Source organism: Rana temporaria, chromosome 2 (assembly GCF_905171775.1).
Source record: "Rana temporaria chromosome 2, aRanTem1.1, whole genome shotgun sequence".
In the NCBI taxonomy this organism is placed as follows: domain Eukaryota; kingdom Metazoa; phylum Chordata; class Amphibia; order Anura; family Ranidae; genus Rana; species Rana temporaria.
The window spans coordinates 417,268,362-417,284,501 of NC_053490.1; the positions used below are offsets into that span (position 1 = coordinate 417,268,362).

Below are 16,140 nucleotides of genomic sequence, written 5' to 3' on the forward strand. Positions count from 1 at the left end.
ATTAGGGTCAAAAAACTTCTGGCAGTCACCAGCTCCCCCCCCAGCCCCCCAGCCCCCCCCCCCCCTTTTACTTACCCGAGCCCTGGAATTTCACACAACGAGGACGTGCTTTGCCTGGGGTTCTCGGCTCTTCATTGGATAAATTGTCATCAAAATCCAATGACGTGGGCACCGGGGGGTGGGGGCTGATTCCTGCATTTGGCGGCTATGGACGCCAAATTCTGGACTTGAGAGCATGCCCACAAGGTAACCCCCCAGTAGAGCGCTTCTCCTAGAGGGTTATCTGATGCGGGGATGAGCCGCAAGAGCCACGAGGGACCCCAGAAGATGACGATCAGGGCCACTTTGTGCAAAACAAACTGCACAGTAGAGGTAAGCATGACATGTTTGTTATTTAAAATAAAAAAATCAAACCTTTACAACCACTTAAATTTTGACAATGTTTTATGTTCCATTGGTAAGGTTAGGTAAGATTAAATTATTATTACATTGCAGAGTATATGGCAGAAATGTGAATTTGTCAGAAGTATAAATTGTGGGCTGTTATAACTTCCAATGACCTTTATCTGACTTCTTTGGGATACGAACTGGAGCAGAAGTGAGCACTTCACAGCTTCCCATTTACTCCACACTAACAAAATAGTAAAAGTTGAAGATTATCTAAATCATCAGTATCACTTACAGATATATACCCTTCTCCACACAATTACAAATCAAGTTGCATGGGTCTATGTAGGTATTCTGGCCACAAGCAAACACCAGATATCCTAAAGGGGTCTTCCACATTTATATCAAAGTAGACAACAATGCACAGACATCCAGAAAGGTAATTTTCCTATTTTAGGGGAGTATAAAGGGTATAGAGTGACAGTGAGAGTTATGTTCTATCACAAAATTCACTTATCAATGCTCAAAAAAATGTAAATTTAGGAAAATTGCCCATTCAAAGAATCCCAATTGTGTGGGAGGAAAGGTGTTAGGGTATAGTGGCCCAGTGTGATCCTCAGCCAGACATCGGGTGCTCCCCCTGATCCTGCTAGCCTACAGCCCATGGTCTGATACAGTATGAGCTAGATTCAGGTACGATTGTTATAGGAAAAAGTGGGGTTGGGACTTTATATGAGGCATGTGGTTTGCACCACCACAGGCCTCCATCCCTAAAAGGGATTCAGGTACGATTTACACTGGTGTATCTATTGATATGCTGCGTAAGTTAAAAGTTGCGCCGTCGTATCTATGCATGCTATTCAGGGAACTAGATACACCTGAATTCCTGCTTCATCCGACCAACGTAAGTCTTAGTACGCCGTTGTATCTAGGGTGCATATTTACGCTGGCCGCTAGGGGCGCTTCCGTATATTTACGCATAGAATATGTAAATGCTAGATACGCGATTCACAAACGTACTTGCGCCCGCTACGCCGTTTACATAAGGCTTACGTCCGGCGTAACGTTACACCTGCTATATGAGGCGCAGCCAATGCTAAGGTATGGATGTTGGAACAGCCGTCGGGTTTTACGTCGTTTACGTAAGTCGTACATGAATGGGGCTGTGCGTAGGTTACATTCACGTCAAAAGCATTGAGCCGACGTATCTTAGGGAGTATATGCGACGTGACTCTGAGCATGCGCGTGCATGCGCCGTACGTTCGGGAAGTAATTTGCATGGGGTCATGGCTAATTTTACTACAACACGCCCACTACCTTCCACATTTGAATTAGGCGGGCTTACACCGGCCTATTTACACCACGCCGGCGCAATGTACGGCGCCAGATCTTTGAGAATACTATTCTGGGCTCCCTATTTTACGTCGGTGTAGCGCATATGAGATGCGCTACGCCGGCCAAAAGATGCGCCGAGCTACCTGAATCTAGCTCTATATGTGTAGGAGCTGGAAAGGTTCCTTACAACCAGAACATGTTGGCAATTAAGGTGGGTGACTCGAATTATGGAAGTGATGTCATTCATTACCCTAGACTGCTTGAAGAGTCCTGCTAATGCAGGTCCACTTAAAGTGGGGTTAAGGCTACTGGTGGGGCTTCTGTGCCCTTGCCAGTGTACTATGTTGCTGTCACATCTAGTTTGTCACTGTCCTGGTTGGTATTGAGTGTGTCTGGTCCCTGTGGTTTGTACAGGCTAAACTATATTCCCCACACCAGTTTGGGGGACAGGCACTGTGGAGGGAATGTATATTTGCTGTCTGTCATACACCCCTTCTCTCTGAATAATAAGCCTCAGGAATGTCCTGTTCTGCTTTGTTATATTATAGAGTACACTTTGCACACCTGGTTGCTGCAAAGCTCACTGTTAAGGCATTGAAATCATCTGACTTAACCCTTGTAAAACATTTGACTGAGCTATTCTGTTGGATATTACAAATACAGGGGCATGCCTGCCCATTTGGGAAGGACATTTTAATTGGTTTTAGGATTTGTGTGCTCTGTGTAGCTTTTTATATTGTGTTACAATGGTTCAAAATGCTTAAACAAAATCTAACTATTTTTTCTTCTAATCTTTTGCAGTATTGAATCATTTTTGCTCATCTCCAACTGAAGATGAATACTCTCTATGCTATGCCTGTGTGGAATTTGATCTGAATACACATGGAGTTGCATATTAAATGTGCCAGATGCTGACACGCATCAAGAAGTGACAACCTGGAGAACTTTTGGGTAGTTGTAGTAAACCAAATGAAATGGCACAGATACTGAGCAATTTATGAAAAGCCCAGATACTGTATTTTGTTAAATATATAACATGGGGTAACTGCCCACGACAGATTGTATGGTCAACTGTTCATGAAAACATAAAAAGTGCTCATACTGTTTTTTCAGTTATTTTGAAAAGAAGTACAATAAAATCCACATTCCACTTCTTTTTTTGAATTTCTGAACTGACATACATTTATCAGCTGTCAATGAAAAAAAATAGCTACATCCCAAAATATGATATGATTCCAGACATCTGCTCTAAAGACCATAGAAACCAATCTACTGAATCAAGAGAGGAGAAGTACAGATCCTGTGCAGTTGCAAAACTTTTCGATTTTATTTAAACAATAAATAACCATTCTTGTTTTTTTTTTCTTTGTTAGATGTTCACTGCAAATAAAAAAATCTTGTTTTAATAATACTGGGCAAGAAAAAGGTTGCTCTCTACGCACTTTGGTGAATTTTATATACTTTTTGGTTGTTAATCACAAAAAAAACCCTGTCACTTAACCTATATAATTTTAAAGAAATCTTCTGTTTTTGCAAGTTGTCACTTGCAATTTGCAATACCCATTTTCTATGCTGCACACATGAAAGAAACATACAGAACCATGGAACTGTTGTTTAAGCATATCTAGTACACCAAGTTCAACTGGAACATCTGATACGCCATCAATGACAAGTGGTTTGAAGATCTGTTAGTGGGACTGAAGAAAATCACCTAGAAAACATTTAAAGTGGAAGTAAACTTCAATCTCTTGCTTTGACCTATAGGTAAGCCTATAATATTAGATTGTTTATGAGATATTTAGTGTACATGAAGTCAGTGACTTCACTGGCACATGCCATTTCTTCAGAGCCCTGTGCCATGAATGACGGCTCCCACGCACAAGCACGGGAGTGACGTAATCGCGGCTACAGCCAATCACAGAGCCGGAGTCCATGAACCCGGAAGCAAGACAGGTGAAGATGAGAGTGCCTGCAGCAAAACTTTGCATTCCCAATCTGGAAGATCATATAACAATGACCTACAGTGTAAAATATACAGGTGCAGGTAAGGTTAGATATGGAACACTAATTTACAGAGTAATTTATTGTGAAAAGCTTCACTGCAATCAAAGAATGTACCTTTGTAAAGCCATATCTCTAATATTGAATTCAACCCTTGCCCCATCAGGTGAATAGTGTTAAGCACATACAGTACATTAATATGTATTGCTTTAAGGCCATCTATTCAAATGAATGGACTGCCAATAGACCAGAAAGAAAAGAAAATTGACACACACAATATTTGGCAAGGCAGCACACCATAACACATTACAGTGCATTACCATGCATTGTTGTGCACTGCAACACAGGTGCATTAGAGTGCCTTTCAAAATAAATAGCACCACAGTATACCAAGCCGCTTAATGCGCATAGGTAGGAACCCAGCCTAAGTGCAACAGGCACGCATTGGGTGAACATTCTAGCAGAAAATATTGCTACCAAAGCATTATTGAACTGTTATACTGAATTCAATGGATAGTGCTGACAGTGAGAAGCATAGAGTGCAGAAGATTAGTACAAGTATACGTTGAGACTCTGAATAAAGACATTTGCTCTATGGCTACTCTTTAAAGTGGAATGATTTAAATGCATGAACCATAAATGATGATTTAGGCTTGTTAAGAAGCAATGAAATAATAAATGGGCATCCACTTAGCTTGTAAAATATTATCTGCACTGCAAAATATATACAAAAATATTTTTTCTCTTACACATAAAGCTACTTCAAATGAAAATTAAATTACATATGAAATGGTTAGCTAATATGTTTATCAAAATGCAATTTATAAACTGTGCTATAGTATACCAGCCCAATTCCAGTCAAACATATTTTTCTTGTTTGGATAGAGTAGGGAGGGGTTAGAAGTTAGAACCCATGTCAATTATTTATGTGATTATTTATTTATGTCCCCATTTGAAGGATTCCTCTTTACATCCTGATCATTTCATGGGTTTCAATTAAAATAGGTAAGGGAAACATTTTCTCATGTGAATACAGATTTAAAAACCCATTTTCTAATAGGGTTGAGAAAGTTTAGAATATCTGTTAGGATATTACTAAAACTGGGAATGGAGCACTATGCTTGAAATAAAAGTCAAAGTTTAAAACTGTGTTCCATATGAACTGTTTGATAGGCCCTATATATGAAGCCAATGCATTTCAGGGGTCAGAGAGTCATCAGCACTACTGCCAAAACCAGCTTCTATGGAATATGTCTGCACACATTGCAATATATATATTATTTCAGGGCAGTGCAGTGCCTAAGTGGTTATAACTTCTGCCTAGCAGCACTATCGTCATTGGTTTGAGTTCCAACCATTGCCCTACCTACATAAATAAAATGTATTTATGCAGACCTTATCAAACGTTTTATATGCAATACAATTTTAAATTTGGACACATTTTTTTAGGTGTAGGGCTCAGTTCACATTCTTGGTTTCAAATTTAATCAGAAATGTGGCGCCTTTATTTTATGTTAGCTGTCCACCTGGTGTCTAAACACACCGTAAGATAAATAATTCCACTTTCCACTGTGGGAGAAAGATTTCACCCAGAAACTAGTGCCATCATCTTTCCCAATTACCAATTTATATTCTTGGATTTTATTTCTGTCTCTCTCATTAGGGAGAATTTTCCTCAACTATACAGCTGATGGTTGTCTGACAGAATAGGAAGTGAGAGGGATCTCCAAATAGGGGTCACATACAACATTTAAAACCTTACAAAGGTCATAATCCCTCCTGATTCAATTCAAACCTGAAAAAAAAAAGGCTGGTGTTGGTCTTTAGCTATAAAGATCAAACTGGCACCATGTTTAAAGTTTTGCAACAACCTAATAAAAAGAATAAAACCACTCTGCACAACCAAAAAAAACATTGTATGGCTACAAGCCAAATCACAAAGCAGCCAATATTCTGGACTTATGCTTCCACTAAAAGTAAGCCACCAGCGACTGAATATATAGAACCGATGCACTTACCAGAACCTCTCTTTGTAACAACCTTCAAGCTCTGTGTCAGGGTAGCATATAATAGGATCAAATGTGGAATAGGAGCTTTCATCTTGCAGCTCTAAAATCCGAACTCTAAAATAAAAATAAAAACATAATTAATTTTTATTTCTTACAATCAATGCATATATAAAGAAAATTTTCCACAAAGAGAAGCTGTCTGCAGAATATAATTTGGAAATGGCAGCAGGGTGATATGAGGAACTATGGACCTCACATTAATGGAGGAAGTCACACTAGAGAATAAAGCCCTGTACACACGATCGGATATTTGATGGAATCTAATCTGATAGATTTTTTTGTCGGATATCTGATGAAGCTGACTTTCATCAGTCTATCAGACTAAATTACGACTGTGGAAGTTGTGGTGAACACTGCGCTGCCTAAAAGATACAGCTGCTAACACGGCTAGTTATGAATAAAAAAGCAAACAACAGAAAAGAAAAAACAAAGTATAGCGCTTAAACCATGTAAATAATGACCTTAAACATGGGAGAACAAGCAATATATATAGTGCTTAAAATGATGAGACGTAAATATGATAAAAAATCCACAATGAGCAGTGGTAATCACATAAATAAATAATGAGTGTAGTAGTCTCAAAGTAAATATAATAAAATTAAGTCCATAAAAAGGATGATTGCACTCAGTGAGGAAACAAATCAATGTCCAATAATAATGCTGTGTTCCTTGAAGTGACGAAAACACCTCCACCAGTGTGGGTATCTGCTTACCAGAAATGATGGACTTGTGGGGACATATAAAGGCTTTGGAATAATATTCCAGGATACTGTCGGTGGGAGCTGAGTGATAAGCTCATCCGATAGTTATGATGACAGGCAACTTCAGGGGTAGGCTTGCAAAAAAGGATTCTTGAACAAAAGCTCTCCAAAATAGTGTCAAATGAATGAAGTATTCTCATACGAAACGCATCGGGTCGCTTCCACTGTCACCTCATTTGTGTATACACGCTTGATTTCTACAGCTTTCATGTGAGTGCATTTGCTGTTTTTTTAATACATTTTGTACCTTACAATTTTACGCTATGTGGCCACCCTTCTATTTTTCTCCTTAAATATCGTTTGACACTATTTTGGAGAGGTTTTGTTCAAGAATCCTTTTTTGCAAGCCTACCCCTGAAGTTGCCTGTCATCATAACCATCGGATGAGCTTATCACTCAGCTCCCACCGACAGTATCCTGGAATATTATTCCAAAGCCTTTTATGACTTCTGGTGACGTATGTCCCCACAAGTCCATCATTTCTGGCAAGCAGATACCCACACTGGTGGAGGAGTTTTCATCACTTCAAGGAACACAGCATTATTTTTGCACATTGATTTGTTTCCTCACTGGGTGCAATCATCCTTTTTATGGACTTAATTTTATTATATTTACATTGAGACTACTACAATCATTATTTATTTATGTGATTACCACTGCTCATTGTGGATTTTTTATCATATTTACGTCTCATCATTTTAAGCACTATATATATTGCTTGTTCTCCCATGTTTGAGGTCATTATTTACATGGTTTAAGCACTACACTTTGTTTTTTCTAAATTACGACTGTGCCAAAACGCAGTGACGTAAAACACTACGACGAGCCAAAAAAAATTAAGTTCAATGCTTCCGAGCATGCGTCGACTTGATTCTGAGCATGCATGGATTTTTCTCCGATTGAGTTCCACACAGACGATCAGATTTTTCTATTGTTTTTTTATCCATGGAAAATTTTAAAACATGTTCTATTTTTTAACACTGATGGAAAAAAAGACTGATGGGGCCCACAACACGATCAGTTTGTCTGATGAAAACAGTCCATCGATCTGTTTTCATCAGAGAAACCGATCGTGTGTACACGGCTTAAGTGTGTCAAGTGTGTCATGCTGTGCACACTGGCACATTATGGTGAGAGCTACAGGGACCTGAAACAGATTTAATTTTGCTTTATAGATGCTGCCCTCTAACCTCATACCCTAGCCACAAGCAACTGTAATTATAGTAAATACAGCTCGGTCTAGCTTACTTAAACTTATTAATATACCAAAGAATCTTTACTTTAACATTTGCCACAGGTTCATAAGAATTTGACGACAATAAAAATGCACTATTCAAAATTTATACCTATAAATTGTGATAATATTTTATAATTGCCACATTTCACTGACATGCTGCCTCCTTTACAGATTATATAATTTATCTTTTATTTGAATCTTGAAATATAAAAGAAGATGGAAGGATAAATAATGAGAGCAGAATAGCTTTATGTGGTATTATATATAAAAATTAAACTTGATATATGAGCCTGGGGCAATCGTGAACTCTCTGACAATGTTTAAACAGCATGTGAAAGTAACTTGTGCCTCATTCAGGGACAGTGAATGAAACAGTTTACTTTCATCTTTGTAAGATACATCAACAGAAATGGGATTCCAATTTCCTCCCAATGGTATAAATGGGGAAACATCTCAGAATAGGATAGAGCATAGAAAAGAAGAAATTACAATCGGTTCAATATGTGAAAAGATCTGAAGGCATATTAAACTAAGAGGGGTTATTACGAAATATCAAGAAAAATGAGGTCATCTGAAATTTGACATTCCATAATACACCATATGTTACAGTTACTTGCCACTCAAAGTTATAAATATGATAATATTTCTCTGGTCTCCAAGAAATGGCTTCCTTTCTCAAGCAGGTAATTCAATAAATATAAATTACAGTACCTCCACAAATCAAATTTTTCATCACAGATGATTTATATCAATATTTCAGAGTTTTACCCTACCAATTTCAGATTATACTTGAAGAAAGAAGCCTTGACTAAAGCTAATATCAATTCAGCATGACTGAAGGTGTGAAACATTACAGGCTGTGTTTAAACAATATATCAACAGATACTGAAATTTTAATATATGCATGAAAAAAGGACAGGATCTTGAATAAGCCTTAGGTAAACATGCAGTTCTGATCATCTTACAGAAAATAGCTGTAGCTAAACATACATTGCCGATTGATATTTTATATAATTTTTTAAAGCACTGTCCAGCTAAACTTAAATTGTAATCTAGGTGATAAAGAAAATAAGACATATTGTAAAGTATGTTTTAATGTACTCCTAGGTGTAGCAGTCTGAATTGTGGACTGAAAGGGCTAGATTCAGGTACGAGATACAACGGCGTATCTCCAGATACACCGTCGTATCTTTGAGTGTGCGGTGTCGTATCTATGCGCCTAATTCATAGAATCAGTTACGCATAGATTTGACTAAGATCCGACCGGCGTAAGTCTCTAACGCCGTTGTATCTTAGTTGCAATTTTAGGCTGGCCGCTAGGTGGCGCTTCCGTACGTTTGCCCAGCGCATTTTCCAGCGTATAGTTACCCCTGCTATATGAGGCGTATCCTATGTTAAGTATGGACGTCGTTCCCACGTCGAGTTTTGAAAATTTTACGTTGTTTGCGTAAGTCGTTCGCAAATAGGGCTGGACGTAATATACGTTCACGTCGAAAGCAATGAGTATTTACGGCGTAATTTCGAGCATGCGCACTGGGATTTTTTCACGAACGGCGCATGCGCCGTTCGTGAAATACGTTGAATACGCGGGGTCACCATTCATTTAAATAAAACACGCCCACATAATCCCCATTTGAATTAGGCGGGCTTACGCCAGACAACATACGCTACGCCGCCGTAACTAAGGGCGCAAGTTTTTTCTGAATACGGAACTTGCGCCCTAATTTACAGCGGCGTAATGTATCTGAGATACGTTACGCCCTGCCTAAAGATACTCCAAAGTATCTGAATCCGGCCCAAAATGTTTGCTGACATCTTAAAAAATCTAACCGACTGACAAACTAACTTCAACTCCGCAGAAAAGGGAAACATTATTTCAAAGAGCATGTGTTAAAAATAAATGAATATTATGAATGTGAAGATTAATTATGTGGACTTACTGAGAAAAGCAGCACAAAGGCTAAAGATGATGTGCAAAGTGCCATTGTAACCAAATAGAAATAATCTTTAAACTGAGTTGAGTAAATTGAAACTACTGCATTAAGAAAGAGCAAATAATTCAGATAATTTCATGGGTTGACCTGGATTTTTCTTGTTTTATTCATTGAAAGATAGGAGTGAAATCAGGGAAATCTTGAACTGACATTGATCAGTATCAATTTGGATGTTGCAATTACAATGGCAAGAAACCAAAGGGTAGATTTGAGTGGCAGGTATTCCGCTGAGTGCATTTGTATTATGTAATGAAGCCTTTATAGTGAAGAATGGATGCATCTGAGATGACAGCTACTACATACATTTGGCCTGCAGCACACCCCTGCTAATAAAGGAGTGTGAGTGTGGCAGTTTGAACAGATTAGAGGAAGGTATGGGATGGGGCATTACAACCTTTAGCAGTTGGAAACTAAAATCCTGTTAACAACACACGCTACAGGTAAGCAAAAGGTCATTAGTTAGAGACAGTGATGAAGGATGCTGAAGCCTGCTGAATCTAACCTATGTACAGCAGGTTCCCTCTTGTTCACAAATAGAGTGTATCTTAACCACTTGTCTACTGGGCACTTTCACCCCCTCCCCCCCCTTTCCTGCCCAGGCTAATTTTTTTTTAACGTTTTTGTTATAACATTTTGCAAATAGGTAATTTTTCTCCTTCACTGATGTGTGCTGATGAGGCTATACTGATGGGCACTAATAGGCAGCACTGATTGGCATTGATTAGTGGGCACTGATGGGCACTGATAGGCATCACTGATTGGCACTGATGAGGCAACACTGGTGGACACTGATTAGGAAGCACTGATGAGGCTGCACTGATATGTGGCACTGATGGGCATTTAGAGGCAACACTGATGGGCACTGACAGGGAACACTGATGGGCACGAATAGGCAGCATTGCAGGGCACTGATAGGTGGCCCTAACAGGCACTGATAGATGGCACTGATGGGAACTGATAGGCAGCTTTGATGAGGAGGCACTGATTGACACCACTGATGGGCACTGAATGGCACCACTGATTGGCATTGATTGACATTGATTGGCAGCACTGTTGGACACTGATTGGCAGCACTGATGGGCACTGATTGACACTGATAAGCATCACTGATGGGCACTGTTGGGGCTACACTGATCATCATCAGGACACTGATTATCAGTGTAAATGTCCCCTTTCACACTCGCCAATTACCGGCTCTCTCTACTCCTCATGCTGTGATAGCATGCAGAAAAGAATTCTGAAAACCAACAAGTGTGTTTACTTTGTGATCAGCTGTGATTAGACACAGCTGATCACATGGTAAAGAGCCACTGTGATTGGTTCTTTACCCCTATCTGTGATCAGTTATGTCCAAAGGACACAGTGATAACAGAGTGAGCTGGGTACGCTGTTCTGGGAGGAAGTCAAAAGATGCCCTTCCAGAACTGGACAACCATGCTGTAGCCATGATTTGGCTATAGCGTGGGACGGCAAGTGGTGAATGCAAACCTGCAAAAAATACAACAGTTAATTTTGAAATACTTAGGCCCAGATTCTCAAAGTCCGAATGGCCGCCGTCGTATCTATGCGCCTGATTCATAGAATCAGTTACACATAGATTTGGCCAAGATACGAGCGGCGTAAGTCTCCTACGCCGTCGTATCTTGGGGTGCATATTTACGCTGGCCACTAGGTGGTGCTTCTGTTGACTTCCGCGTCAAATATGTAAATGAGCAAGATACGCCGATTCACGAACGTACATAGGCCCGTCGCAATTAGTTACGCTGTTTACGTAAGACATACGCCGCCGTAAAGATAAAGCAGGTCTCCAGGTGGAGCAGCCCATGCAAGGTATGGACGTCGGGACAAGCGTATCTTTTTACGTCGTTTACGTAAGTCGTACGTGAATGGGGCTGTGCGTAGGTTACGTGCACGTCACAGGCATTGAGCCGGCGTATCTTTGGGCGTAAATACGACGTGATACTGAGCATGCGCGCGCGCATCTACATGGGGTCATGCATAATTTAAATACAACACGCCCACGACCTGCCTGCGTACGCCCGCCGATTTACGCTACGCCGCCGTAACTTAGGACGCAAGTGCTTTGTGAATACAGCACTTGCCTCTCTAAGTAGCGGTGGCGTAGCGTAAATAAGATACGCTACACCCGCACAAAGTAAAGCCGCCCTACGTGAATCTAGGCCTTAGTAATTACTATGTAGTAATGCAATGGGTTTAAGACGATTACAATCATTTTTGGTACCCCCAAAAATTTTCCAGAAAATCAACTATTTCTCACAGAAAAGTATTGCAGTAAAACATTTTTGCTATACACATGTTTATTCCCTTTGTGTGTATTGGAACAAAGCAAAAAAAGGGAGAAAAAAATGCACATAATGTCACACAAAACTCCAAAAATGGGCTGGTAAAAATTCTTGGCACCCATTAAAAATTGTGGATAAATAAGATTGTTTCAAGCACCATACAGATTATTGTATATTTTATATAATTTTCATAACCCCAATGAGAGGAAGGCCTTCAAAATGACTCAAACATGTAAATAAAAAAATTCTCTTTACAACTGGCTTGCCAATTTCCTACCTGCACGCTAAGTTTAAGGCCTTGTACACACATCGTTTTCCTCGACGAGTTCCTTGTTAGGCTTGTCGAGGAGCTCGACAAGCTTGCTTTGCGTACACACGGTCAAGACAAAATCTCCTCGTTCTCAAACTCGGTGATGTACAACACATACAATGGCAGGGGAAGTTCGATTCCACTGGCACAACCCTTGGGGCTGCTTTTGCTAATCTCATGTTACTGTGTGTTAAGTAAAAGTTTGGTAAGAGATGATTTGCACTTTTCGGTCTGTTACAGCGTGAAAAATGTGTTATCTCCATTACAAACGCTACTTTTACCGAAGGTGCGCTCCAGTCTCATACTTTATTCTGAGCATGCGCGGGTTTCTTAGCATACACACGCTCGCGTTTTTCATCGAAAACTAGGAACACGACGAGGAAATTGAGACTCCCGTCGAGGAAAAAGAGAACTTGTTCTCTTTTTTCCTCGTCGAGTTCCTCGACAGTTTCCTCGATGAAAAACGTACACACGACTGTTTTCCTCAGCAAAAAAGCTCTCCCACCAAGTTTCTTGATGGATTCTATCGAGGAAAATGGTTGTGTGTACGAGGCCTCACAGCTTTTGGAGTCAGCCTCTCATGTTGCCCTATTTCCACTGCTGAGAACATTCTATATGTACATTACATAAAATGTGATACATGTTAAATCAGAGATTATGCATCTTTAAAAATTGAGGGGAAACAATCACTAGCTTTCTGAAACCTATGGGCAGCTGAATTCAGATTTTTATTAAGTTATTTAACAAGAGACATTTGTAATAAAAAAGGAAATAACACTTCTAAGCATGCATGTATTTCTGGCTGATAAAACAACATTTTCCCCAAACTGAATTCTATTGTTTAATGCCTTATAAACTGTAGAAAATAGTAAGCATTTTGGAATGGAAATTTGCTGTGTTTGTACAGTTCAGCTACATTCATGATTCACCGACTGACAAAGCTTTGTAAAATTAATGAGATAACACATTCGTACTCAGAATATTTGAACGTCTAAGCATTATTCCATAGAGCTGAAACACATGCTTAGGGTTTCACATAGCAGCAACTGCAAACAAAAGTGCCAATAAATCATGTTAATTGCATTTCTAAAACAAATGATATGGGTGTCCGAGTTTGTGCGCTCATAATATAGAAAGAGTGTTTGTTTTGTTCCTTCAAACAATTAGGGGCATTTCCTATAAACTGTGAAGCCAATGATCTGACCGCTTCAAATGAAATTAATTAGGAGACTGCTGTGGTAATCTGAAATATGTACTGTAGACATTTTTTCTGGTTATCAATAATGTAGCTCAGAAATATAATTAAACCATGCTAATATAATGAACTGTGGTAAATAAATCATTAGTCAATGTACTTTTCAGTGATTCTTACAAAAAAAATTTAATTCTGTTTGCTATTTGACTTGTAGGGTAGTTTTTTTTAGATCTGTGAAAATTAATTCAATAGCACTTCAACATAACAAACATACATGCTTAAAGGAAATTTGTCATGATATAAACCATGCCATTGCTTGGAATAGTATTGGAGCAAAACAGCTAGAATGTTCAGAAGGAATTCAAGAACAAGTAAATACTGTCCATGATACTTTTTTCTTTGCACTAGCATCCGTGGGCCAGATTCACATAGAACTACGTTACGCTGCGGCGGCGTAACGTATCCCATTTACGTTACACCGCCGCAAGTTTACAGTGTAAGTGCCTGATTCACAAAGCACATACCTGTAAACTTGCGGCGGCGTAGCGTAAATCCGCTCGGCACAAGCCCGCCTAATTCAAATGGGGCGGGCACCATTTAATATAGGCGCGTTCCCGCGCCGAACGTACTGCTCATGCTCCGTCCGTAAAATTACCCGACGCGCATTGCGCTAAATGACGTCGCAAGGACGTCATTGGTTTCAACGTTAATGAAAATGGCATCCAGCGCCATTCACGGACGACTTACACAAACGACGTGAAATTTAAAATTTCAACGCGGGAACGACGGCCACACTTAACATGGGTTACACCACCTAGAGGGCACCCTTAGTTTTACGCGACGCATCTCTACGGAAACAATGTAAATTTAGATCGACGGGCAAAGCGGACGTTCGTGAATCGGCGTAACTAGTCATTTGCATATTCTACGCCGACCGCAATGGAATCGCCACCTAGCGGCCGGCCTAGAATTGCAGCCTAAGATCCGACGGTGTAACACAGTTACACCTGTCGGATCTTAGGGCTATCTATGCGTAATTGATTCTATGAATCAGCCGCATAGATACGACAATCGTATCTCAGAGATACGACGGGGTATCAGGAGATACGCCGTCGTATCTCTTTTGTGAATCTGGCCCCAAATTCTTAGGATAAGCTTTCAGAGTGTGTCTCTTCATCAAGGTCCAAGCAGTACTAGTACACCGAGTTTTAGCAACATTTTAAGTATGACAATCTCTGAGAACAAAAACACAAATAAACATACAAAGCAATGGTAATTAACCACTTTAATACCAGACACTTTTACCACATTCTGGCCCAAGCCAATCCTTCAGCTTTCAGTGCTATCGCACTTTGAATGACAAGTGTGTGGTCATGCAACACTGTACCCAAATGAAATGTGTATCATCTTGTTCAAACAAATAGAGCATTCTTGTTGATTTGATCACTGCATTTTTTACTTTTTGCTAAAAAAATAAAAAAAGGCTGACAAGCTTATGTTCTTCACTCATGTTCTAAAAATTAGCAAGAAAAAAACTTTCTTCATAAATTTAGGCCATATTTGCTATATTTCTTTGCTCAAAAATAACCCAAATCAATGTATATTATTTAGTCTGTAGGAAACTGTAGGAGTCTACAAACTATGATAAATACTGTATTTATTTGAATATCAATCAATCCTGATGTACTGATGGCATATCTCATTCCTTGAGGCCCAAAAATGCCAGGGCAGTACAAATACCCCATAAAATGACCCCTTTTTGGAAAGAAGACAATCCAAAGTATTTAGTCCCTTTATTCCCTTTTACACCCCTCCCCCTTCTCTTCCGTTCTCTTTTCTTCTTCCTCATAATTTTCCTTTTTTGTCCCCCTTTTTCCACCACATTCCCCACTATTCCATGCCTCTTATTTTTTCCTCGCCTTCCTTTTCTCTTTCCCCCTTCTCTTATTCTTTCTTCCCACTCCTTTTCCCTCGCCGCCCGTTCCCTCCCCTTCCCCCATCCATTTCCACTGTTTCCATCACTCACTTATTCATTCTACCCACTTTTATGATTCCCCTCTGTCCTTCTCTGCATCACCAATTTTCACCACCTACTAAACGTTAATAATTCATCACAATTGTTCCCACACACACATACACTTTTTCTCCCCCTTTCTTTTCCATTTTTTTGTGACACTATATCCTTTTTAAATTCAGTACTCTTATTTGTAGCTCCAAATAGTAATTTAGTTCTATACGGACACTTTTCAATGCCCATATAGCCATCACTTATTATTTATTACTAACATATTCCCTATGTACACGTTGGGGTACTTCTACCTGTTGAGCTCGACCTAACTGTTTGACTATTCTCTTGTCTAAACCAACCTTGCATTTAAACTATACAATTATATGTTTGTGCAATATTTATACTCATTAGAGTGTTCCCTGTCAAATTACTGCAGGTGGGGCCCCCCTCTTCCTTTTCCACACATTGTGCGTGGGATATTGCCCCTATTGTTGTGACTCCTTGTAAGCCTTGTACGGTTCGATGGGGTGCCCTAATTCT

At 39.7% G+C, this 16,140-nt stretch overlaps 1 protein-coding gene across 1 annotated transcript in view; it reads right to left on the bottom strand.

Moving 5' to 3' along the window:
- The window catches only part of IL1RAPL1 (interleukin 1 receptor accessory protein like 1), a 1,739,707-nt gene that overhangs the window by 1,353,560 nt on the left and 370,007 nt on the right, over positions 1-16,140 (bottom strand). Inside the window, exon 2 of the mRNA XM_040338202.1 lies at positions 5,742-5,846. Coding sequence (XP_040194136.1) covers positions 5,742-5,823 — 82 coding nt within the window. The 5' untranslated portion in view covers positions 5,824-5,846. The remainder of the gene's footprint in view (positions 1-5,741; positions 5,847-16,140) is intronic.